This window comes from Strigops habroptila, chromosome 7 (assembly GCF_004027225.2).
Source record: "Strigops habroptila isolate Jane chromosome 7, bStrHab1.2.pri, whole genome shotgun sequence".
NCBI lineage: Eukaryota > Metazoa > Chordata > Aves > Psittaciformes > Psittacidae > Strigops > Strigops habroptila.
Window position 1 is genome coordinate 9,192,821 of NC_044283.2, and position 27,831 is coordinate 9,220,651.

General features: G+C 39.5%; 1 protein-coding gene across 4 annotated transcripts in view; it reads right to left on the minus strand.

The window, feature by feature from the left end:
• Nucleotides 1-5,749: 5,749 nt before the first annotated feature.
• Nucleotides 5,750-27,831, minus strand: part of ZFYVE28 (zinc finger FYVE-type containing 28) — a 149,816-nt gene continuing 127,734 nt past the window's right edge. For 2 of the 4 annotated variants that reach the window (XM_030491353.1, XM_030491351.1), the window contains 5 exons: nucleotides 22,512-22,663; nucleotides 21,836-21,952; nucleotides 20,287-20,391; nucleotides 9,007-9,110; nucleotides 5,750-8,066 (listed from right to left, as the gene is read on the minus strand). In XM_030491353.1, the coding sequence (XP_030347213.1) occupies nucleotides 7,935-8,066; nucleotides 9,007-9,110; nucleotides 20,287-20,391; nucleotides 21,836-21,952; nucleotides 22,512-22,663 (610 nt within the window). In that variant the 3' untranslated portion in view covers nucleotides 5,750-7,934. Of the gene's footprint in view, nucleotides 8,067-9,006; nucleotides 9,111-20,286; nucleotides 20,392-21,835; nucleotides 21,953-22,511; nucleotides 22,667-27,831 lie in introns of all 4 variants that reach the window. The other 2 variants (XM_030491352.1, XM_030491350.1) reach the window with 1 other exon arrangement.

Genomic DNA, 27,831 nt, shown 5'->3' on the forward strand with positions numbered 1-27,831 from the left:
TCCTTCCCCTCCTTTAGACACTGGGCTCCCAAATGACAGCATTACTTCTCCCTGCTTCCTTTTTCATAATCAGAATCTTAAAATGGTTTGGGTTGGGAGGGATCTTAAAGCTCATCCAGTTCCACCCCCTTGCCGTCGGTAAGGACAACTTCCACTAGACCAAGTTGCTCAAAGCCCTGTCCAACCTGGCCTTGAACACTTCCATCTTCCTTATGTTTGACCTCTTACCTTGTTAAAGACTCTAGTGATCATAAAGAGAGAGTTCATGCTACTATCAGTTCACTCTTTCAGCAGCTGACCATCCACACAGTTCTTCTCTCATGTAGATCTATTAAAGCTGGCTCAACTTTTGGCTGTTGGTCCCCATTAGACACCTGCCAGCCAGGCAGAGGAGCCCTGCTTATCAGATTAGTGCACCTATCACAGGCATTTACAGGGCACTTGGCTGCACATGCAATTAGTTTGCTCTGATACATTCAATAGATTGCAGCCCTGAGGATTTCCAATCCCTTAGTCATTCCCATGGCTTTCCCCTCACAGTGAAACACACCAGAAATGCTGTTTCTAGCAGCACGCCAGCTCAACACCTTCCCCCATTCAGCCACATCTTCCTTTTTGGCAGGTGCTTAAACCATTTTATAAATACCACAAATAAAGTGGCCCTGCAGAGGCTCTCAAAGCATCAGGGCTGAACCCCAGCAGCACACAGAGCAGCAAAGGAGATACGATTTGGCAAGAAGCAATTTCCTCTGGCAGCTAAAGCCGTGACAACATCTGAGCCTTCGGAGGGCACTGGAAAGCCTCCAAGAGCAGCAGAGAGGGTTTCATCACACGGTGCTGGTGTGCTCCATGGCTCCTGAGCTGTTTGTGTGCAGAGGAAGCTATTTGTAATTGCTTGGTTTGGGGTGAATGATTTTTCTGTTTAAAACCAAAGTAATATTAATGATTGGTATTTATTTGCACTATGCGATTAGATCACATTATGAGAATTATTTGTTGCATGAATAGGAATTTGAGATTAAGAAATGAACACTTTTTTTTTTTTTCCATTTCTTACTGCAGCAAGCAAGCAGAAAAAGGATTAAAAATATGATAAACAAGCAAAAACCAGCAGCCTCTCTCTGTCCCCTTCTCCTGCCAGGGACTAGCACTGAGTGGATTTTTCTCCAAGCTGCTTGAAAATGCCCTCAATACAATAGGTAAGACAACACCTCACGTTCCTCCTGGGATCTGATTTTAGCAAAACAATGGGAAAAAAAATCCCCTTGGGTTGTGTCCCTTGGGATCGTGGCTCCTTGCTTCTCCCTTCAGCCTGGCCAGCGCTCAGCTGCTGCTGCTGCCCCACCAGCTCCCAGGTCACAGCTCAGGGCTGCATCCCCTTGCACCTTTCAGGGACTGAGGCCAGGTCTCTAATTGGGTGATTTCAGTAAGCACCACCAAGTCTTTGCCCAAGAAGCCCTTAAACCTCCTGCTTTACAGCAGCCTCATTTTTTGTTTCTTTACTGCAGCAACTACTTTGCTCTTGCTCCAGTGTCAAAAGTTGTGTGGAGGCAGCATCTGGATGTAAATCCTCATCCAAAACCTCAGCTTTTCACAACGTAAGTTTTTGAGACGGACACTAGTCAGAAAACCAGCCATGTTTCAATGGTTCATGCCTCTGGGACAGAAATACGGAAGTATTTTCCCTGAGACTAGAGTCTAACTCCAATATTATTCCTTTAAAGAGGAAAAAAGTAAGAGAAAAGGCAGAAAGGAGAATGTGAGGAGTGAACTGACTGAGAATACCTCTTCAGTACAGCTGGGCAAGGTTTTCCTACCTTGTTCTCCAGACAAAGCTGATGTCCTGTCCTGAAAAAAACTCAAAACTGTGGCAATTAAAAGCTGTAAAATTGTCACCGAATTAATTTGTGGCAGCTTTATATTCTTTTCCAGCACACTTGGACCAAATTAGTTGAATTTCCTTATTTGAAGAGAGCTTCTTTATGTGGAGAATATAGCAATTTGCTTCACTAGTTTTTAAAATGAGGGAAGACTTATTCCCAGGCAAAGATGTGCTACAAACACTGCCTTAAACTTTCCATTTTGTTCCCCACTAGAGAGACCATTTCTCCCGGTGGTCATCCATCCACATTGCCCTTTTCACTAGCTACAAGAAGTCCTTCTAGACAAAAGCAGACAGTTCAGAGACTGACATCAAGGTCATTTGAACTACTTGGGGTTTCATCTCCCAGCATTTGAGAGTCAAGGGATCACAGAGTAGTTCCCTTCATAAATATAACTTGCAGAAGTGATTATTTTCCTGTTTATATCAATTATTAATTTCTAGCTTTCTGCAGATAAGCCAAAGAAAGTGGGATGAATTTAAAAAAACAAGACCAAAACAACCCCATACCATCAGGCTTTACTGCTGCACAATAAACAGAAAAGCTGCTAATGAAACATCAGTCACAAATGGTCTTGGACAGATGAAACAATTATCTATCAAATGCTCCCCAAACACAAAGAGAAACATCATGGTACACATCCTTTGCTGATAAAGCCAGGACAGTCTCATTGCTGTTCACACTCCTGACAGGCAAGTCACAGGACTGAGGATCTATGTCTGGGACAACCCATGGTGGAGCTGCCATCCCAATCCCAAGGGATGGCTTTCTCCACACAGCTTTAAAAGGCTGAGGCACTTCAGCATCATTTTCAGACACATCTTTTAAGATGGATATTTTCAGCATGTTTTACAGGACACCAGAGAGAAGTTATCAGCACGAATGCTAATCAGGACTATTTCTTCTCAGCATCTTCCCCCAGTACTGACCAGCCCATTGGTACCACAGCCTAGTTCCAGCTGAAAAACCCAAAAGCTGGCCACTGCTGAAATATTACCTAGAAAGCACTTACCTCAGCACTCTCCCTGCTGCTGTTTTATTTCTTCTTCATTATTAACTCAGTGAATAAAAGAGTCATGGTGCTAACAATGTTTTACTGCTCTGTGAACAACTATGTAAAAGTGCAAAAATAGATAAATCTTTCTAGAGCAAGACATGAGTTCAGTACCTGGCATGGGGTTGTTCGCAGAAAATAAATCTCTGCAATATCTGAGGTACTTACAGCTAAATGCTGGCTGGCTCTGCCATTCCCAGGCACCATGGTCCCTCACATCCTGGGCTGTGTCAGGCATCTCATGCTCATGAGAAAGAGCAAATGGCAGCATCACTCAGCAACTGGACACAAGCAACTGACCCTTCACAGCTACCCCATGCTTGGCAGCATTGGAAGCAGCAGGCAGGAGGCCTGAAGGCGCCACTGTTGGCTGCATCACTTTGGATGCAGGAGAATTCTCTCTTCTGCAGACAAGCTCAGTCACAGCCCTAACAGGCTGGTGGTTCTTGCAGAGAAAAACTGAGAAGACAAATCAACTTCATACCTTTGAGTGAAACATGTGGGAAGATCATACTTTACACTTCAGAGCCTTCATGTTTAGTGAAAACAAGAAATGAAATGAGTTCATGAAAGACTAATTGCCCAGTTTGTTTTATGCATGAGCCCCAGCATTCCTAACACATGCAGTTACAGCTTGTTTTCAAAGAGACCAATTACTTCATTAAAACATCAACTTCACACTTGCAGATTTGCTATAACAAGTCTTCTCCTCGTCATCCTTTTGGCCTAATATTTTGCCATTTTTTGGTTTAATAGCAAAGAAAAGAGTCAAATGAACAAATCAGTTTTTGCAGTATCTCTAAGTTACTAACAGCTATTAAACCCCAGGATTTAGGATCCATCCTTTCTCCTCCATGAAGTAAAGGAGTACTGCAGGACTTCACACCCCTCGGTGCAAGACCTACGGCAGCTCAGGCAGCCAGGAAGGACTTTTTTAGCAGGATGCTCTTGCAGGTACAAGGACACCAAATGAGGGTTTGAAAGGAGCCTGTGCCTGGGAACTTGAAGGGCAAGATCAGAAAGCAATAGGGATGAAAGTTCCTTCAGTTGGCTAATATTTCACTATCTGTAAGATACCCAAGGAGGCTACGTAAGACATCTAGTTTATGCACAGCAGAAACTGAAAGCTGGGTGATAGGGTAGGGAAAAGGGTGAAAGAGAGGGGAAAATAGCTAAAGAACCCTCAAAACGAAGCCCACAGAGATTTCTTCCAGACAAGCAATGCAATTAAAGTGTAATTCAGTAAAATTTTATCATCAGAAAACAGAGTTCACAGTAAGCACCTGACTCCGCAGCATAAATCTTCATGGCAAATAAAGACGTTTGAGTGATCACAATTCCTCTGACGATGCAGAAAGCGGAGCCCTGCATCCCTGCCTGTGCAGGGCTGGAGTGCTGCAGTCTTGGCACTGGTGGAGTGATGCTATCGGGGGTTGCCACGGAAACTAGAGGATGCAGCCCCAGCAGCTCTGACTTTGCATGAACTACAGGAGTTCAGCTGGAGACTGGTGGTTTCCCCTAGAGCCCAGGAGGATTGTGATGGGGCTGTATCTAAAGCTTTCCTACAGGCCTCCTGCTTCCACAGCCCAACCTTTCATATCCTCCCACCGTGCACGGGCACAACCACACACACAAAACCCCTTCCTCCCAGGTTAGGCAACACAAAGGTCATTTTCCTTACCCATCGCTTCCTTCCAGGTTCCTCCTGATGGAGCTGCTATGTGGCAGCTTTTAAGTAATTCTGAATTTTCTGGACAGGAGTATAGTCTGGAAGCAGAGGGGATGCTTTTATTGGAGTTCCTTTTACTGAAGAGGGAGCCCATATATCCCACCTGCCTTTACAAACCTGGAGAGAGCAGGAAATGCTGTGTGACTTGTACAGATCTAGAAAGGATCACTTCAGAGTTATTGTCATTTTGTTTTTTCCTGAACACAGCCTTGATTCAGAGGGGTCACACAGGAGAGTCCAACATCAGGTGAATTACTGCCACCTTTGGCAATGTTGATCTTACCTTATTATCTATATTGCTCCTGTTGTCATATCCCAACAGGACAACTGCTTTGGAAGACATTGTTGTAGTTTGGAGAAAAGAAACCCCCTCCTTCCCAAACTCTGAAGTGATATAGATTTCATTTAAAAAGTCCCTTTAGGATAAATTTCTATTGTTCATTTATTTATACACACCTTAGGGCAGTAGTATTTGCCCATAAACAGAATGTGTGTTAATTCAAATGCAATCTTAAACTTGCATTCAGATTTCCCATAGAATTTTCCTGTTGTTGCACCACTGAAGCTGAGACTCTAACCTCACAGAGCTGTAAACGTGGTTTTTCTTCAATGAAATGGCATCCCAAAGCCATGCATTAAGTCCTCTGGAAAATAAAACTAATTATAAAACCTGCAACAGTTGTATCTCACACAAGCCGCAGAACAAACCAGCACCAGGCATTTATGCTTTGTAAGAATAACTGTGCAGCTATTTTCACTGCAGATTTGTATTCCCCACAGAAAAGATTATGCAGATGTGATGCAGGCAGATCGAATATGCCTCATGTGTGAAGTGGCCACTGACACAAGATATTTTGGGAAGGGGGATTTTCAGCCAGTGGCAAGAGATAGCACGAAGCAATGTTAAGCTCCAGCTCTGATTTACCACCCCTTCTCCGTACGGGTGACTTCCATTTTCAAATTTAAACTCATTTCTTTCACGTTACTTTGCAAAGTGAGAAAGACTTAAGGCTGTTTGTATGACAGGATGGCAGCTGTCACTCCATGTAAACAGACCCCGAAATGAAAGAGCAATCCAGCACGTGGAAGTAGAAAGTCCTGACACTTTAATTATCTGAAGAGATTACAAGATGAAAGTCTTCCTTGAGGCAAATGTATATTAGTATTGATATAGTCGTTGTGCTTTTCAGTAAGAGAAATAGGAGTCTGTATTTACATAAGAAACTATAGTGTCTGAGATCTTTAAATATCATATTTATGGAAATGATTCTGAATTACAGCATTTACAAAATAAAAACAAGCTTGAATAAATATTTAGTCCATTAAATAAGATTTTTCTTTTTCACAGAAGCAACTTTTTGTGCATATTTATTTCACAATTGAAGTTTGTTGTATTTTTATCCTATAAAAGAAGCATTAAATTTGTTGTTTATTTTTTTTTCTTTTTTTCTCTAAAAATAAACCTGCAATAATCATTGCAATGTGAAGCCTGAGATTTAAGCCTGAATAAGTATCATTGCTTGCACCACATGACCCACCTCCCACCAACCACCCAACCCCACACCTTTCCAAACTCTGGTGAATGCCGACACTTCAACTCAAGGATTCTATGGGAAGGGTTTCAGGGAAATAATAATAAAAATATAAATAAGGTGAGGATAACACATTGTAGCTGACATTGTTTACAAACAGCATCATAAGGCTTGTGCATTACACATAAACTAAGTGAAGCTGTTTTATCTGGTTCAAAACGACAGTAGTGCCAAACTGTTGTACCCTTATATGGCTCATTAACACTGAATAATAAACCATTTAACAAAGGGAATATCCCCACAAAAATAAATTAAAAAAGAAAAATCAACACTGGCCAGTTTTGCCGTATCATTTTGAATGACAACCCCTCTTGAGCACGATACTGCGAACAACTTCCTCATCCTTTTTTGTATTTATCACTTTGAAACACAGTGTGTACCACTGTGAGTCAGGAAAGGGGATACAGCAAAGAGCTCTTGATCTCACTTCCTCTGTAACCACAGCACACACTGTCTTGCTTTTCATGTGGCTAACTCAAAGCATGTCCGAACGCCTTTGAAACCTCAGTGCTCAGGGAGCTCTTACTGCAAATAGTTTGTGCAAGATCATAGCACGAATCCATGTGAGTCTTATTTCTTTCCCCTTCAAGTGGAGACGAAAATTAATCCCTGGTGTGTCAAACAAATACAAATGTCTTCTGAGTTGTTAGCATGAGTGAAGTAACAGTATGTAATATTTTACATGGTTACTCTGCCAAATGTGGACAAGAAGTACCCTTCTTCGGCTGACCATTCTGTAGGACCTTTTGAATGTATCACTACATATTTGCCTTTTAAAAAACCACTTAAAAAAACTCATTACAGGAGAAATATTTTGTCACATCTACTGAATTTTGCTGCTAAACTCTTTCAAAAATATGTATTTTAATATTTGGTAACCTGAATATTTGGTAACTGAAGTTTGTTAAGTTTTAAATACTGATATAGAAACCAAAGCTCTCTGTCAGACTTTTATTCACGGGATTTAGTACAAATTATGCAGACTATAAATACTTCCAAAAGTCCAAAATATGGAACTGGAAGTTGTAAAACTTAACTTTAGAAGACGACTTGGAGTTATTGCTCTGCTCAGTACATGAAAGGCAACAGAAATATACTGCTTCAGGACCTTCAGTGCTTCCTATGTGATTCACACAAGATTTTGCCTTTGTAAATACCAAATATGGATTTGAAATTGTTTTCCTTTAATTAATCCTAGCACAGGTAGCAAAAGTCTAGTAATGGGAAAGTTAAACCGCAGCAGGAGGGAGAGCGCTGAATCCACAGCCATGCTGGTATTCTAGTGAGCACAGAAGTGTCCGAGCTTTGGGATCGATTTGCTGGGATGGACTGGTTAACTGGCTACTCTGTTCCTAGCGTGTAAGGTAAGCAGCAATGCTTGTTCGATTCTTGGAGCCCTATTTCCTTCCACACAGTGCATTTGTTCTGCATATGGCATCGTAACATTAATGTTATAAATTTATGGAAGACTGTACTTTAGCCTTAGAGCTACAGTCGCTTCATACTTCCCTTTAGCAGCTTAGTAAAATGCAATAAAAACTGTCTGTACAAAATTTATAGTAATGGATGTCAAAGCCTACATGCCCTCATGGGATCCCTCTTTCAAGTTAATTCTTGGCTTAGGTCAAATATATCAGTCCGTGTAAGACTCCATGACACGCCAGTGGTTTAATATGTCAGATACCAGCTTTGTCACTATAGAAAGGAGTGACATGGAACACATAACAGTGAGTGCAAACACGGACAGGCTTCATCTGACCATAACGAGGTAATGGAGCAGAGTGGGAGGAACAGCGGGAACAGAAGATCTGAAAAACAAGAGGGAGATTTCACTTTAGTTCCTTTTAAGGGCTGGATGGGTCAAAATTGATTTCGAGAGAGGGGAAAGAAGATCTTACTGGGCTTCTGTGTATTGGCAACACCACCCTCCTCAGCACAGCAGATGAAAGCCCCCTGCAGACAACTCATAGCCCAGTGACCAATTAATCTGTGCTTAGCCTCTCTGACACAGGTACTCAAGCACTGCCATTAGCCAAGGCAGGCCTGTCTAACTCTGCAGGTCACAGGGGAAGGCAGCTCCACCAGAGACGAAAAGAAGCATCTCTCTTCCTTGGTTTTAAAGACAGACTAGTAGAATATTTGTGATGTGTATGTAATCTCCAAAATTTCTACTCCTCCAAGCCCACTCCAAAGTTAACAAAACCAGCTTCTCCACCCTCTTCATTTTTAAGTTGTACGCCAGCCAGCAAGTGAAATGGGACTGCAGATCTCTGGCTTCCAGAGGCATATGACTGCTTTTTTCTTCCTTGCTCCCTCTTCCTCCCCCACAAACTCACAAAGCAGCAGCCCTACACACCGCAGTCAGCCTGCAAAGGTTTAGGCAGAAAGCAAAGGGACACACCATCCGTGCAGCTGAGCCGTGTACCACCCCTCACAGTGGAGGCTGCTGCGGCTCATAGAAGATTACAGCAGTAGCTCAGAGTGCCTCTGGATTTGAGGTGTTTGTTCTAAGGTCTCAACAGGAGTTCTGATTTTTAGCAGACAAATGCTTATTGCTGTATAAAAGTCAAAGCCTCCCCCCCACTTTCTAAACATAAGCTGAGCAGTTGACAGGCAATGCATACAAAACCACTCGTGACTCGAGAACCCTATGCAAGTGCACACATCTTGCTGTGCAGCTGACTTTGTTGTACACATGAATTTGCTGTTCTCTTTGGCAGACAGTTTCTCACTTGTTTGAGTCATTACCTTGCCACAGCTCCGACAGTGGTGCTTCCTGCGAATGACTGTGAAAGGAGCCTTGCACGCAGTGCAGTAGCTGCAGACTTCATCTGGAACCCAGTCAGGAGGATCTGTCAAAAACACAGCAGCAAAAGGGAACATAAATCAAAAGGGAATAAAACCAAACACGCGATTACCAAATCCTCAAGGGAGTAAGGAGAATAAAATACAACAGCAGCTGCTTTCATTTGAGTTTCTCAAGGTGCTTTGTGAACAGCTAGGTGAGATCAGGATACCCAGGAGGGCTCAACTCCCCCTTTTCTGCCAGGCTCTCACCTTTGGGCCAAGCACAGCAGGCACTTAAACAGCACACAGCAGCTTTGGAGTCAAAATGAAGTATATCCTATTCAAATGAAAGTGGCAGGGAAAAAGAGATAAGCAAAATGAAGTATGAAGACAAGAGACTATTAAAGCAGAGCTGGATCACAGGTGTTTTTGTCAATGCACCCAGCCATCAAAACAAGCTTAGAGCTGAGATCATTCCCAGCCTCTTCAGTCCTCCCTACAGAAAGGCTGACTGCTTTTCTGCAATTAGGCGAGCAGCTCTACACATAATAAGCTCAAAGCCTGATTACTGTCTGCTAAACTATTAGGACACTTACTGGAAGTCACCAGTAACTATAGCAAAACCACAAAATCAAGTGTACGAGACTTAGCAGAGAAAGAATTCGACCATTATCCCAAACAGCATGTTTCAGTTGTTTATTTCTCCTGTAAGCTCTCTAACCTCTCATTAAAGCCAAGCAGGGAAATGATTTGGTTTTGGCAAAGCAGAAGGTATTAGGCTCACTTCTGTTGAGAAGCTTCTGCTAGTGACAGGCTGACATGACCTCAGACAGTCTAAAATTACAAGTGTAGAAATGACGTAGCCAATTGCTTAATTAAATTGTTAAAAATCTAATGAAGGGCAAAGCAAGTTTTATTTAGAAGGAATCCAAGGACACGGCAAACATGAACTGTTGGATGTTATTTACTCAAGTTCCCTATGTGCATCTTCTGAGTGTTATTTACAGTATGCAACCCATGCAATTGCTGATTTATAAACCTGACAAGCAAAACCTCTGCCTCAGGGAGCATATTATCAAGCAACAAAATATATGGCGCAGTTAATGCAGAGGTCAATAGGGCTACAGCTACAGGCAGAGAAAAGATAATTAAATGAAAAATCCACTACATTGTTCAAACATAACCACAATCAGTTTTCATGTGTTTGTCATATTGCAATGTTTGTCAAATTAAAAGTAAAAAAGATATAGCATTCACTGCAGAAAACGTTCAAAAAGCAGATTAATAAAAACAAAGAGAACTTTGAATCTTGACTCAGCTTTTACAGGCTCCTCTGAACTATTTTGGAAGCTAAACTAGTTCAAAGAAGCAGTCTTTCACTTAATGAACAAACTGGTCTGATAAAGATCACAACTACAGGGACAGCAACCAAAACGAAAGTCTGTGTGCAAAGAGATAACCAATGTGGTGAAAAAAACTCTTGAGATTACACACAGCAGCCTTTACCTCATCCCCGGGAGGAGTTCATGAGAAAAGGTTCTGCAGGGACACAAGGCTACAAATTCCTACTTCAAAGGCAGGCTCCCTTCAGCAGCAGGGAGGCACAGGACTGCCAGATTAAGTCAAAGCAGAAAGAGCAATGAAACCAAGACGTTTTCTTTTCCAGATCTTACCCTTCTCTGCAACCTCCCTAGCTAGTATATAGTAAGTGAAAGTTATTCCTAATACTAGTTTTGGATATTGATTTTGAAAGCTTTACTGATTCACAGGAATCTGACCTGAAACCATGGCAAATCTGATGACCTTGAAGCATCTCCATGTTCTCCATCCAGGAAGTTCCTTGGGTTATCACATGTAATCCAAACACAATAACTGAGCCAATAATGATATTCCTGTTTAAAACTTGCTGTAAGACTACTTAGCCATGATTGTTTTTCAGGGATTTAACTATCCCATTGCTACTAACTTTAAAGACAGCAAAATCCAGGAAGTTATTCAAACTCTATGCTATTGGGTCTCCCTCCCAGATGAACACAGAGCTGATGGAAGCAGGTTTGGTTAGATGCTTACTTTGCTACTGATGCTTTATCAACTGCATTGTCAAGTGGGATACTGTGTTCACCTAGTTCCTGATTTTAATATTCACAGAAAAGCCACAAAACACAGTGCAGCACTGTACAGCACGCCAGTATGAACTGCAACTTCTGCAGCAGCCGGTACCTTAATCACTCCTTCTCTTAGATCCTGATTAGTCCAGACACATCATAAACTAACACAACCCCACCACAAACATTCCGGAGCACAACAGAAAACATCTTTCTTCTCAGGTATTTACCATTCAGGTTTTATTTTTCCTTCTGTTATTGCCCTTGACGTGCAACGTTGAAAAAATTATTTGTTTAATTGACCTTGTATGAATTTATCTCAAGTGCTAAATAAGAACTGCACCCCCGCCCCCCCGTGAGAAACAGCAAATTTATCTTGATAAATAACAACCGTATAAACCCATAATAATCCTAAAATACATAGTTCATAGTTGATGGTTACAGAATTACTTGACTGCCAGATGAATTAATCTGCAAACTGTATTTGTAATCGCATTTAAAAAAAAAAAAAAAAATCACAACTTGGTGGTATTCAGTGTCTAAAACCAGTATAACCCTCTCTACAGAATGTTCTCCCACATTAAAGGGACTCTCTCCACCTCCACATTGGTGTCATGTTGGCTGATTCACTAAATGAATACACCAGTGGAGTGAGCTAAAGGGCACATGTTGCCCCAGGCAGTGAGTCAACAAGATAAGGCCCTTTGATAGGGCTACACGACCAGCCCCATTCCCTGTCGGTTCTGGGTTTTAGTGCCCTCCTAGCATCCCAATTGCTGTCACCAAGATCTGCTGCACTGCAGCACACCCCCAAATAGTAACACTTAGTTATATAACAGCTTTTAACATTCAAAACGCTGTACAAACATTAATTGCTTTACTCCTCATCACCCAGCTACAGTCACTAAGCGTGTGGGGAGAAATCAGGAGAGAAATGTGTTGCTCAAAAATCATACAGTGGTGCAGCCTTGAAATAACATTCAAAATAAGAAACTTTGGGCCATTATCCCTATGCCTTTGCTTCCAGTCATGACTGAAAACGTCCTTACACTGAATACAAACACAGAGACTTCAATTTGAGAGTATGCACTTGGAAATTAAATGCAATCCTGGCTGGAGCCAGAGTGCTCACAGGAAAGATGAAGCCCCAACTGACTCAGCCTCTCTGCACCTGTACAAGCCCCCGTGGCAACAGAATCCCACCCTTTGGTCCCCTTCACAAGCTTCATCTCTCCCAACCTTGGGAGCAGCCCTTCTGATTTAACATATATTAACAATTGAGTCATCAGGCTTTTTATAGAACAGGTTTTTGAAATACTCTCTGAAGAGCAGTCTCATGAGGGGATAAAGCTTCAATACAAGGAGCAGAGCAAGTTACAGATTAAACCCTTAGCATGAGCCTGAAGACATGCTAGAAGCAGGGCAGCAGCACTGCACACGCAGGCTTTTTATGTTCTAGTCCTTCTCCGGGCCATGTTGCTCCATTAGTTCTGCATGCAGCAGCAAATGGAAACATCCAGTCTCCACAGCACTATCTCCCTGTGCTTCAGGGATTTGTACAAGGAATGGAGGGAAAACCTTGTTTGTGGGCTAATTGGCCCACTGCTTTATCATGCAATGAGAGTTAAGAGAAGTCTGCTGGGAAATGGATGAAGACCACTGCACAAACATCAAAGAGGAGGAGGGAGAGAGGGAAGGGATTAACGAGACAAAGACTGCAGAAATAAATTTTAGAAAGAAACATTAAAAACATGTACAGGGAAAAAAGGCAAAGAAAGGAAAAGAAACAAGTATTTAAATGAGTAAGAAACATGTTTAGAGAAAGAAGAAGGCACAAGATAAAATTAAATAGGGCAAAGACTAAAAAACATGTTTAAGAAGGAGAAATAGTATTCCCAACTCTTAACTATTAAAAAAATCTGGCATTATTATCTCTCATAAAGCATGAAATTTTATGGTCTTTTTTATTCGTTTTATGCTGTAGTTTTTACAATTCACGTTTACATGTCTAGGCAACCTCATTAGCTAAAAAAGTTCTCTTTAAAAAGTTAAAAATCTCACATAAATTCAAGATGCTGGAGCCTTCAAACACCCATAATCATGATTAAAAATCACAGACACTGTAAACTGTTAAAAAGCACATGTGAATTAATGTTGCTTAAGTATGTGCAACAGACCTATTGCTGTTTCATCTAATCCTAAGAAAACCAAGGAGAACATCTCAGTGACCCAGAACACAAGAGGAAGGAGCACCTGGACCCAGGTCCATCAATAGCATTCACTGAAACAACATTAGACCAGAAACCTTAAGTTCATTCAGTGGTGCTGAGAGACAAGAAACTTGGGTGAGGAGGAAACAATCTCACAGTTGTTGGAGCTTGCAGAAAGTTTCATGTAGCAAATCTAGACTTCGGTACAAAACTAATCAGAAAACATGCACACCACTGATAGCTGACGAAGAGCAGCTATAAAACCCTAAGCTTGTGCATTGTGGCCAGACAATTCACAGAAAAGACCCTTTCTCCATCTTTTGCTTTTATCAAATATGCCTAATGCAGGAAGTTCCTCCTGCATCGATGTGCAATAGATTTTAGAGCACTTCAATCATAATCCTGATTATGTTTTTACCAAACTAACCTGAAGAGGGCTGTTTATACAGCAGTCTGTGGAACTTACACTGCTACAGCTGTCAAAGTGCATTATCCTCATAGCTGCAAAAAAGGTCAGATGGGCTTGCTGGAGCTCTTCTGATGAAAGCAGGAATTCTCACAGTTTTAAGTATAGAAAGTAGAGAGCTAAGGTGATGTGACTTAACCTCTCACTTCAACTGCTACAGTAAGATGAACCTTTTTGTTCCTTATCACACAATTTTCTGCATGTCATTCTGGTTAATCTGACTTTTATATAAGATTCCTAGGAGGCAGTTGTACCAAATAATCTACCCTTGCTCAGTAGATTCAGTGTTGAGTACAGCTGGCTTGAAATTTTTCAATAAAAACAAATTTTCTGCTTCAAAAATATTGTTTGATGAAAATTTCAAGGGTGAGGAAGAAAACAGGCACAGACTTAATAGCTTCAAATATAGCTCTTACCAAACAGCTTTCTTAGCATGGAGCTTCTGTGCAAATCTAGGAAGGTTTTACCAAAGCATGGAGCTCTGCAGACTTGAGCTCAAGTATCTACTCAGTCTGATTCAATACAACTTTGAATGGTGATGTCCTATGTCAATTCTGTACAGGTACCTGATGAGCAACTCATTCTTACTGATAATTACTGATATTACATCAATAATTACTGATATAAAATGGAACAACTCTGACAGAAAACACTGACTTCCATTGGGATATGGTTCAAATCTTTACTTCAAATCAGACGGATTGGAGACTTGGATCTTCCATACAAACATTACTAGGGCTCTTTCTCTGTAAGAGCTACAAACCATTATAAAGTAGAAGCAAGTTGATAAAATAGACCTACATTCTATATACCGGAAGAACACTCAATACACGTATTTTCAGGACAGAATAATTCAAACCTAATCAAAATCCCAGTTACATCATTGTGGAGCTGAATAAACCTGTGCTTTATAGTACTTACGGGATGTTTTCTCCTCCTGCAATGAAACCTCAACAAGTTCCACACAGTGCTGACAAAGAGGGGTAACCTCTGAAAAGGTAAAAGGCTCTGAGAAAGCTCTTAAAAAGTAACTCAGATCAAATTACTGCAATACAACCTAAAACCTGATCAAAATTTGGTACGTTTACATGCATGACTCAAGATGTCCAGTTGATTGTAAAACATTGCCTCAATATGGAGAACTTGATGCCGGATTCCTCTCTTGCACAGAGTGAGCAAAGCTGCTGAATAAGGAAAAAGTAAAAACTTACGTGGACAGAATATGTTTGGCCATTGAACTGTACAACAATTTAACTTCTTTCATTGCGGAGGTGCCGCTGGTCACCATTATAAATAATAGATTAGCCATCAGTGTGTAGAGGAGGAAAAAACCCCTGAAGTCTTCAGCTAGAGTTGACAGCTAATTCTAGAGTCACCGTGATTAGATTCTGCACATACAGTAGCATGGGTGGGTTTTCTTGACCCTGTGACTTCTTATTGCAACAAGAGCTTGAGCCTTGGGAATATAAATTACTGAATTATGCTTGTGCTGCTGACTGGAGAGCAGAGAGGACTTGCGTCTAGACTAAAGCGGGTGGGTTGGAATATTATGAGATGGAAAGGGATCAAGGAGAAAGAGCATGCTGTTGTGCAGCAGACAGATCCTAACACCATTTGGCACAAACAGATATTTGTACTGGCAGCCACAGCAAATCCATTATGGCTGGAGTTATAACTAGGTGGTAGCAAGCAAGGCAGTTCTGTATGGATGCTAGAGGGATAAGGAGTGAAGATGAATGTGTGGTTGCAGAGAAAGCCGAGGTGCTACAGCAAGTATTTTCATACAGCACCAACAGCTTCATAATGCTTTCTGTTTTTCTTTGAGAAAATCTTATTTCTAGATGCTTATTCTTAGCCAAGAAATGTAAATCACTTTCTTAGCCAATCTGTAATTTCATGACATTGACCATTAAAAACATTCACCTTCCTCAATTGCAACAGATGAATCTTCCTGAGTAATAAATTACTTTAAAATACATGTATGGTCAGAACCCCAATTTGCCAAATTTCACTGTTAAAAATCATCAAGCTCACAAGGATAAACATAATGCTCCTAAACATGGTGAGCAGGAACTTATGCTTGATCATGTTTACAAATTGATAAAGAAATGAATACATGAAAACTCTTACCAAGACCAAAAAAAAAAAAAAGCTACTCTGTGTGTGTATATCTGTGCATATATACATGAACCTGTTGGCAAATACAAAGCAAGTTTTGTGCTGGGGCTAGAGACATGATCCCAGGCACATAAATGGCAGAAAGACATAAAATTTGTAGTCCTCTGACATTCGTTTTATTTTAAAGCTGTAATACATACTAAAAATTACACAGCTGTGTTCTGGCAGGGATACAGTTATACTAGGTTAAATAAGAGTAATTATCTCACATTTTCAAATGCAGAGGTTTCCTTTAATTCGTGCTGCCTGCTCTCAGCCCCATACAAGCTTCTTGGTCAGCTGCTTATCCAACAGTGGTTTTCCCATGCTGGAGCTCAGGAACTTCCAAGTAACCTACTCCCCTTCCTGGCTCATAGCTCATCAGGGGACAGGGATAAAGGCAATACCACAAAAGCTCCCAGGGCATAGGCCCTTTCTGCTGTTACTGCAATCCAGAGCAAGCACCACTGGCAGCAAAGAGCCCAACTCGCTTTTTGCTGAGCAGCTGCCACTACAATTTGCTTTGAATTTACACACAGAACTTTGTCCCTGCTGGTCATCATGCAACCAGGGCATGAAATTTTACTATACTTAAAATTTATTTATCGACTGTTGTATAAATTCATCTTATATTCAAGGAAAATATAAGTGTGTTTGCTTCACATTCTCTCCTTGTAAAAATATAGTGCTTTTTATACTCTATGAAGTATAAATACATGTGCTTCCTCAAAAAAGTCCTAGAGCATTAGGACAGCAAAGATGAACACATACACCATAGGCTCATCTGTGCTTTCAAAAAGCTTTTGTTTTGGAATGCCAATTTACCTGTACTTTATTGTACTTTAACCTTCAGAAGGTCACAGGATTTAACTCTTACACCCTCGCCCATGTCAGTTGTCTCATAATAAACATTCGCATTGGTTTTATAACCCAGACCAGCTGGTGGGTTTTATGTACAGTAAGAATGAGAAATCTGACAAAACCAAGTGATTCATCTTCATAATCAGAGTACAGGCTGGAACCTTCAGTAGAATCTTAAAACTATTAATTTATTTTTTCAGGTTGCTAGGCTTGCCTTTTTTTAATTACCATTTATTGTATGCAATCTGAACATTCAGCACTTTTGGTAAGAGGTATTTATTTGATAATTGGCAAAAGCTTTCCTGGCAGGTAGCTTGCTGGACTTTATCTATTTGATACGTGCTCCTGTTCTGCCACAGTGGCAGAATGGAGGGGCAACTGATGTGCTCATTTACTTTAAATTGGTTTTACTTTCAAGTTGAAATCATTGAGTGACATGAAGTCTAGAAATGATGTACCAAAAAGAATATAATTAATTTTGGTGCAACACTCAGACTTTGAGCTGAATCCTTTTATGGTGATAACTATGCACTCCCATTAGTGGCTTGTGCCCAGACTTGGCCTGAAGGACAAACCCATCAGACTTGCTGCAAGAAATAGGGCACAATGCTCACGCAGCAAAGGTTGCCTGAACCACCAGACATCTTCCACCTGCATCCAAACATCACGCAAAATCAGAGGCTTTTGCTTCCACAGTGGCCAGCAAAAACGGTGGGGAGGTGATAAAAGGGGGAAAAGACATGTGGCTGCTGAGGTTAAAATACTGCTGTAAGTTTATGCCTCATACTGGCTGCCTTAGGCATACCAAATCCATGTATCCCATTAGCTATCACTGCATACCTCAGTAGGAAAAGTCTGTACAGTGTTGCCAGCAATGACAACATATGACCTGAAGGGACAGGGGCCTGCAATGTACTGGAGGTGAGTAGACAGACCAGGTGTTTCTACAGTTTCCACAAATTCAAACTGACCCACTTCAGATGCCCCTTTTTGTAGGCCTTCTGTGGTTTGTTCTGGTTTGGAAGGTGGAGCTCATCTTCATGGTCCCCCCAGCACCTTCGGTCTCTCTGTGATACAGAAAATTCCTGCCCATCAGCAAATTTGAAGGTGAAGTAAAAGCAGACTACATTAGTCAGTTTACATGCTCAGAGGAGCTGTACTGGTTTGCACAAGGAGGTAGTTACAGCACACTACTTACACACAAGCCAAGTAAAACTCCTAGTGAAAGCCTGCAAGGAGATTGATTCAGAATTCTCAGTGATTGAGCATGGATACCAAAAGCAGAGGACCTGCAGGAGCACTGGCTAACTGGCTCTGTTTAGAGGATGTGTTAACATGGGAAAACATTGTGCCAAGGCAGTCAAGCTTGTTCTGGCATCCATGTCTACTTATTCAAAAGGGACTTGGTTATCCCACAAGGCTTGCTTTCCATCATGCAGGCATACATGAAACACCTGCAGGCAGGAGGATGGTTTTGGTGTAGTTATCTGCATACGATATTAATACTGCAGGTTGGGTTTCACTATTTGCTTAGGGCAGGGACGTAACTGATTCATGCTGCCTGTGTGCTGCATAGGCCCTTGTAACTGTAAAGATTCCCCTTTACCACACTCCTATGCAGCCATACCACCACCTAAGCACCCAGACCATTGTCTATTTCAGGGGATAACATCCTAAGCCATAGGCTACACTTCTCCAAGCATAAAACCTTACCCATGCCAATAGAAGATGCCACAAAGCTGAATAAGATGCCAGGGAAGTGAAGTGGCTGCCTTGACAAAATGTACATCCGCTGTGAGAAAGTTATTCAGCATCCTGCAGTTCAGAACACCTTGCTTTCAAGTTCTGCAAGTCAAATTCACTGACAGCATCAGGCATTGATCCAAAACAAAAGAATATGAACTGAAATGGTAGAGAATTAATAATCTCTTGTGTTCTTTTCCAATATAGCCTATACATGGTAACGATTTTGCTTAAAGATTTGTTCTTTACTGTCCCTTGTGTGACATTCTGAATTATGGCACAATGGAAAAATCCATTAAAATGACTAATGAATAGCTCTTTATCTGCCACCAAATCATCTTCCTCCAGAAGAGGGTATATTTCCACATTGCATTATACGTGAATTAGCCCTGCTGTTCAAAACAGATTAGACTTGAGATCCTTTAGCCTGCAGCTTCAGAAAAAAGGTGAGCAAGCAAACCATGGGTTTTATATAAGCACAATATGACTTATGTAGCATTACTCTAAAAGCTAATCTTGAAGAGCTTCCCCTGCCCCATGATTTCTGATCTTTATTACAAATGACATGAACCAGCATCTCTGTGGGTCACCCTCCCATTGCCTGCATAGGGGCAGAGACTGCTTATCACTCAGTTCTCGGTTATCCTGCATTCAAAACCTCTCACTGCAAGAACAGTAGTGTATGTGGACAAATAGACAACAGCAGATCAAAGTTTTAAAGCACAGGGAAATTACTGCACACTTGAATTTCTCGGAAGCTCAGATACAGTTTCACAGTTGATGGTCTTCTTGTATTTCTCACTTGACCACAGAGATACCACAGCTATGATAATTGGACTCCTGGTGTGCTGAAACCACCACTTAGCCTTGAAGATCCAAGCTGACTGCTTTCTTGTTTGCTCCATCTCATACATGTACTTTCTCTTTTCTTATTCTTTGGCTGCAAATGCTCCAATACATTTTAATCCCATTTTTTTATACATTTACCATACCAGGGCTATAGTCCATAACTGACTCCTAAGCATTCCTGCAGCAGCTCAGATTAAAAACCAGAGAAGCAAAACCTTTGAGCTCTTGGAATTGCTAAAATCTCAATCAAAACTTTGAGACTTACACATGTGCTTCACTTTTAACATGTATTCAGTGAAACTGAAGTAACCTCAGTAAACTTACCTAAAACTAACTTTTTCTTTGAAATAATATGGTGAAGAATATGAAAATAGTAGCCAGAATATTTTGATCAAACACAAAGTGAAGGAAATATGAAAGGTACTTCTACAATGGGAAAAAAATAATGCTTCCACGTATTGCAAATGATACAAAGATCTCGTTAGATTTGGTTGAGAGGACCTTACTTAAGGCTTTGCATCTTACACAGCCCTCAAACTTGTCAAATGTAATACCATACGCTGTATTAAAGCCTTTTCTATACAGAACTTTCCTTGACTGATACAAAGGAATTCATAGTGGATATGACAGTTTGTAGATTAGAGTTTCATAAGGCTGTTAGAAAAAACCTGAAAGAAGTATGCTTGAGTTTATCATTTGACTTTGTCTCTAAACCATACTATGACAACATTTTATAGCCACTTTCTGGAGCCAAACATTAAAAGAGTTTTCTTTTCATTTTAATGATTTTTTTTTCATATATATGTATACATCACTTGTCTCATTTTATTTCTCAGAAAAAAGAAAGTACCTTCAAAGTCCCCATCTCTGGCTTTTGCTGCAAGTTCTGAGGATGAAATACTTTCTTGACATAAAGCACAGTCTTCCAATGCTGCATTCCTTAAACCCTGATTAACTGTAAAACAAACCAAGAAGTACTTGAATTCTTATTTTTCCAATTTGCACGCAAAGCATTCATGTTAGGATGTTTGGATTAGATTACAGTAGTGTCTATATGTACCTACTTAGACTTCTTGCTTTTTCCATACCCTGACTCAGAGTGATTTAAAAGTCTCCATTATTTTTCTTTGGAATGACAATAGAAATGAAAGATGCTGTTATTACAGGACATACAGTCCTCTTCTAAACTTCCAGTTTAGCTGCATCCTATATTTTATTTCCCAGTTCTTAACTTGGACCCTTTAAAAAGAAGTAGATTATAAGAACAGCTAGAGATTCCCTAGGTGAATCACACACATTGCATCACATATCCCAAAGAAAAACTTCATCCCCAGAGTCCCTGACTTTTATTTGCTCATTTTATTATGCTTACCTTTGACAACACCATTTTTTATTCTACTGTTATAGTTCATCCATTAAAAATTATTCCAAGCAAGTACTATTGACTAACATATATTTCCTAGTGATAACTCTTCACAGCTCCATTTTTTTTTTATTACTCTTATTTGAATGTTCAGGAGCTCTTTGATGCTCTCTTTAACAATTCTGTCTAACCCCATTTTTTTCAGCCAATAAAAAAACTCCAGTCTCTTTTCACATCATGGCATCCTGCTACCATAAAAATGTGGAAGTTTCAACCACAAGTAATAGAGGACTGTGATGCATGTTGTGCATTATCCGACTGCAGAGTTTGGTTGGATTAGAGGTTTGTCTGCTAACTTTAACTAAATTTTTGTAATTTAGCATTTCATAGAAAATCCTCAATGGTTTTAAAGGAAACTGGGAGAAAGAAAAAGGAAAAGTTTTCACTCGGGGGCGGAAGGTGTGGGGGGTGTGTGGTAGAAAAGTGCTCTGACCACCTAGATGCTGGTAGTTCTAATCACAACAAAGGGCCAAAGGTGCAGTCTTGCTGGGATGACATGGTTATTTTAAGTAAACAGACTTGCCTCTTTGAAAAAATCAAAATAGTGACAGAGAAAAAGGTTCCTTGCTTTGGCTCACAATCTAGTTCTAGCTCCATTATCTTAATTATCTAGAATTCAAAAGTGGATATTTTTCTATTCTGAAGCCAAATTCAGAATTCTGCATTTTCTTCAAGATAGGCCAGACTTCATCTTACTGAGCATTCTCATCTTACAGTCTGCTCTTTTTATATTGCTATTTAAACTCCAGAATCAAAGATACACATCTTGATAAACTGTATTCAGTGTGAAACAATACCAGGGGGAAACCCCCCAAAAATCTAAGTCCAAACCCTGCATGCATTATGTTATGGCTATATGGCCTACTAACGCTGTTAAACAAAACGTTAAGGAAATTCTCGTCAAATAGTTCATGGATCTCCATGGGGCTACCAAGAGAAATTCACTATAGAAAAACAAATGTTTACATCTCTTTACCTTTCTTTTGCTTTTCCTTGTCTTCTGTTTCAGGTTTGGTTGCCATAACTTCAAACAAGGTCTTTAAGATACTTCTCAGATCACTAGCATAGTTTGTCTGCAGCTGGTCAGCAACACCTTAGGAGTTTGAGAAAACAGATAAACTGTTACTAGACTATTCCACCAGCCTTTAAAAAAGTATTCAAATTTGCCTGCTGCTATCAGTAATGGTTTTATATTTATTTTTGAGGGGATAATATACTCATGTTTTGAATAAAAATTACAACATTTAAACTAATTTTCCGTAATGGCAAAGTTACATTCAGGCATTTATGCTAATTACAATTTGATCCTTGTCCTTTGTTAGGAAACAGTGAGAGATTCCTTTCGCATCAAAATACAACTGCTACATCAAATTTCTTCCCCTGAACACATAAGGCATCACCAAGAAAAAGGAAGCACTTCAAAGTCAAACCTGTTGCATGCACTAACTCTTTATCACTACAGGTTTAAGTTGTCTGCATCTCCGATTCTGCAAGTTCCTATCAGGCAACAGGTCTTTCTAGACCAGTCTGAAAATAAGGCCCTCAAACAGTCTTCCTGCAAGGTCATCTCTAGTGCATTCTATATAACTTCACGTGCAGCAAGAAAAAAGATTAATAGTTTTTATATTCAGAACAAAAGGCAACTCTCATACCTGAGATACAGACAAAAAGGCGGTGAATAAGATCATTACTGCCATGAAATCTGGATCTGATCTTTTCTCGTGTGGCAATTTTAGCAGCCTGCAAAGCGAGCTGGATTTCTTCCTGATCGATGTCATCAGATGAACAAGAACTTGTCATTAAACTGCTGTCAGAGGAAAAAAAAAAAAAAGTGAAGAAAAGTAATGTAAATCTTTGCTCAGTTGTTCAGGATGTTCAGCAAATCCTAAGGGATTTATGACTCAGGGAAGGCTCTATAGCAAACTGGAACTAATTGCTGTAAATTCTTGTTGAAGTTAATCAACATGCAACCAGTCACCATCGGGTTTGATTTTCACTCTGCGGCATAGCTGCAAAAAAACTTTCAAGCAGAAAATCATTTGTCTGTATTTTATTGCATTTTCTTTAGCTATCACAAAGTGCTGCACCATTTTTCACGTTAAATTCTAAAAGCTCAGCCCTGAGACCATAACTCCGCCAAAAATCTGAAAGGGGAGTACTGACTTAAAAATGAGAAGGTCAGTTCTGAAGTCAACTTCAGAATTTATTAGTGTGAAAGCTAATTTGAAGAAAAGGATTTCTGAATTACGTTACCTTGAAAGAGTGAGAATAGAATCTAAATATAGCCTTACATAAAGAAAAATGGGAAGAACAGCGATAAAATATAATTGACACAGTAGAGAGGTAGATTAGCCCCCTTATATACCTAACTGTAGGAATTACTGAAATGTCAAACTATTGTAAAAGAGTGGCTCATCAGCTCCAAGCAGATGAAAACGTGTCACCAAATGTCTACTATAGATTTAAATTTTCTTTTAAAAACCAAATGCACAGTTACCAGCTATTTCCACCCCTTGTTCCTCCTCCCCCTTTATGGAGAGGAAGCCTGAAACAACCGGAGACCCCAGGGAAGCTTTGGTAGGAATCCAGCCTCTTTAAACATCCGGAATTACCTCAACTATTTGTAAATCAAGATTTTTTTTTTTAATTTATTTTTTTTATTTTATTTTTTTAAAATTAACTACTTAAGGAAAAAGTAGCACTTTGCCAATGGAAAAACCCTTAACTGGGAACAGAGCACAGGATGTAGTTACACTGAAGTCCTAAGGACTCACTGTGTTGACCAAAGGAGATGCACTTTTTTACTACATTCACAGACAGAGGAACATTAAACCATTTCCCCCACATATTGGAAAGAAATTAACCTTGCCAATGATTTAAAAAAAACCCAACTTATAATTGCACTTTGGCTGGCCAAAACTCCAGACTCCAGTTTACTATGCAGACAGCTACTATGTTAAAAATAAAAGTTATGACTCCATAAGTAGGGTGCATAATGAAGGAAGTAGTTCCTAACACATTCCAAGCTCAATCTGCTCTTATTAGGTGCTGAAACATTCAGTACCCTGCAGATTCCATCCCTGTGGCAGCATACAGGAACAACTACTGCTGTGAGATAAAACACACAGGTAACAGCTGTACAAATTTATGGGATACAGTTTTGGAATTCAATGTGTAGTCTATGCAGATAATCCTTTAAAATGTAAAAATGAAATTATTAGACCATACAATCTTAAAAGCACTAGTAAAAACAGAACCGAAAAGAAATAAATACTGGAGATTAGTTATTGGTAGAAATATCAGTGGAAAATGTGAGCATAAGTACATTAACTGGCTTCCCATTCTTTCAGAAACAGAGTAAAGAGCAGGTCTGCAAGAGACTCATTTTGTTCATGTTATTTATTGCTAATAACAAAAGCAAAATATTGTAAAAGGATGTTCGTTCTGTTTGCAGTTCCCTCAGCACCACGACTGATGAGGTTTTCTAAAGATATGAGAACTGATTGAGAATTCTCTCTTTCAATTTTTCCTTTGCTTTTCCATAAGGGATATATAATATATATATTATAATAGCAAGCCTGTCAGTGTGGAAAGGTCTATGTTCAAGACAATGAAAAGGTCATGTAAGAACGTGACTTATGAAGGAGTAAACAGGAAGGTACTAACAGCCAGGAAGCAATTCCTGATTCGTGATAGTATGTAGTTAGATGACTGCCTATTCACCCAAATGCTCACATATACAAATAGAAGAGTTTGTCTGCTCGCAACACAGTCAAATAAGGTCTATGTTTTTTCCCTTGTATTTAATATAATTGATCTTACAGTGATATACACATTTGCATTACAAATTGCTCTCCAAAGCGAGCATGGACCTCACAGCAGAGACAAACGCAATCTGTGTCTGTAATTGTATATCCCCAACAGAATGGTCTTTTTTGAAACTCCTAATAAGCAAAAACCTTAGTGCAGGGGAAAGCTGAGGCAGTGATTCAAAGATGACTCTTCCCTCCAAATCACAGTTGAAGAAATATTTCAAAGTAAGGTGTTAAGTGGGCAGAGAGTTAAGTGGGAAGAGTGCTTTTTAAGAATCTAAACTACTTAGTCCTTTCCTTCCACAACTCCGACTAAGCTCTGACCAGTTTTAATAATAATGGTTTTGCCTTTCTGAGTCTCCTCCAACTGGGAGGAATGCAGTTTTACCTACTTCCTATTTCCTCCAAAGAATGTGTTTTGATCTACTTCTGTTCCAGACTTTCTGCATTAGATTTTGCAGTGTGTCATTAGGACTGGTCATGTAATGACACACAAGACTGGATGGAACTTTTTGTCCTAAAAATCCGTAGTACAGAACACATACGCATTGCTTCAGCACTGTGGGATGGAAGGTCAGCAAGTAGGCACACTCACATTTACAACATACTTCCATATGCACAGTCATATGTAAAGTAAAATGTCCACATACAAGAGATTCAAAAAAGAGGATATTTTGTATTCAGGATTGCTTATGGCACTGCAAAGAGAAAAGTGAATGCTCCAGAATAATTTAAAACTGAAATTAAGAACCACTACAGAGTTGGAATCAAATACTCTGCCTTTACCAACAGGACCAAGTCAGATTTAAACAAAAATTACTCTCAAAGAATGACTAATGACCATCTGTTCTTTACTTTAAAATATATCTTTAATGTTAAAGAATGTAGCCAGAAAATATATATTGTAGAGACAGTAAAGAATACTTTAAGAACAGAAACTTTGCAATTGTTTCAGATAAGCAGCAAGAGACAGCTTTTCTTTACCAGGGCATCCCAAACAGCAGTAATTGCATCTATACAAATATTAAAGATTCTTGTGATTTGAAATTGATATTATAGAAAATAAACCTGAGTTTTGATCTACAGAGTTCAGCTTACCTTTTCTCCAAGTTATTCTTTCAAACAAGTTATTTTTTTAGTTCTATAAGGAATACCTTTTCTATTTGGCTTATCTAACATGCATAATTTGACTCAAAATTCTCAGCTGATGCCAGATGTGTAGGAAGCATTTCATTAATGTCAGATTACACTCAGATCTGGTATGTTTCACTATCTATATCTACAGAATCAAGTATCACTGCAGAATACAAATAGCCTTAGTAAGTAAGTAGAGACAAGTCCTCATTTTCTAAACTTCTCATAGGGAACCCTGTGTTACCCAAGGAATTAGGTTAAGAGGAGATAAAATCAAAATAAACATGAACTCCCCTTGTGAAATGTTTATCATATTAAAAAAATGCTTATCATGTATTTTTCTAAACATTGCAAAGTTAACACATCTGAAGGTGAATATCAAGAAATAAGTTACAGCAAAGGTTGATTCCAACAGTAAACCTGAAGGAACAGATATCCTTTGGCAGATACAATGAATTAGCATTTTACCTAGCTTGGCTAGCATCTATCTAGCAATTTAAAAATTACTCTCTATTCGTCATGTTAAAAGAGTAGCAAGACTCTTTCAACACTTTAAAGATATATCTCTAGATCCTTGCCTGGTCTCATGGCTTCACTGTGAAATTTAGTGAAATATGTACAAGCAAACAGAAGCCAACAGTGTAATTGTACACAATACCATCTTTCACCTGTGAAACCAATCTGCTTTACAGCTTTTAAGTTCCAAAGGATAGTTGTGAGCCAGGTTAAGCAGTAGTATCCATATCAATGGAAAACGGGACTGTGGAACAAGAAGGTTATGACTGACATTTTCAGAAGTGGCCAGTCACTTTAGTTAAAAACATGTGATAACATAGGCTTGGTGCTGTATTTGTTGGTCATTGACACTCACACAAAACCAGTAAAAGCAGCAAAGTCAAAATCAAACAACCAAGGTCAATTGATTGAAAGTTGGTCTAAATGTAAATATTTTACACTTATACTCAAAAATACTCAATAGCAGTAGAAATCTGTGACCACTCAAATATTTCTTTCCAAAAATGTCTAGAAGCATTTGGTTTATTAAACCTGAAATTTGCTCTGAACTGAATGCAGAATGCATGAGATAGTCTGAAAGAATTTCTAATTACTCACAAACAAACCCTCAGAGTATCGGAAATATGCATTAAATATAAAGCAGTGGCAGATAAAAAGAATTTAAAAGCTCACTGTACTGAAAATAATGAATACAAAGAAATAATGTTTCCAAAAGAATAATAAAAACCTTTTAAAAAGTGGTTTGGTTTTTTTCCTATGCCTTTAGAAATCTTAGATCAAAATCAACAGGTAGTCACTACTCGCAAAGGAGAAAAACCCAACATACCTATTCCACTATATATGATGCAATTTTGTCACCAAATTTAAAAGGAAAGTAAGACCACTCTATAAGTCTCTGATTTCAGGAAAGGTCTTTGACTGCAACTAATTATCAGGTATAGATTTCAGAAGTGGTGCTTTTAAACTGAGAGAGCTCAAGTTCCAGCAAGACAAACTCATCCCAACCAAGTCTAAGAGCCAACACTTAGAAGCTGTATGAATGATACCACAAATACTTACTAGGAAAATTTAACACATAATTCAGTGACTGTTCTTACACCATTTGTTACACAAGTACCTGTGACATCAGTGATTGCTATTTACTTGCTCTGGAAATCTCCAAACTACACAAGCGTATGTAGAGGTAAGACACAACTATTTGCAACAAAACAGTTCACACTTTTCTGCTGTAGTGTGAATTCAAAGCTTGTGAATTCACTTCATAGTGAATTGAAACTCCATGTATTAAAAATGGTACTATTCTGATGCAGAGGTTTACCACTTTGCAAAACCAGAGGGATGCATTTTGAAACAAGTTGCTGCTGAGGAGAATTTTGTACATGCTATACAGTAGCAGGTGAGACCCCTTGTACAGTAGGGGAATGTGAAAACTCTGCATAAGGTTTACTATGATTTCACACCTTCCTATTTACATAGAACACCACTGCTGAAAGTTCTTGCAAAGGGAGAG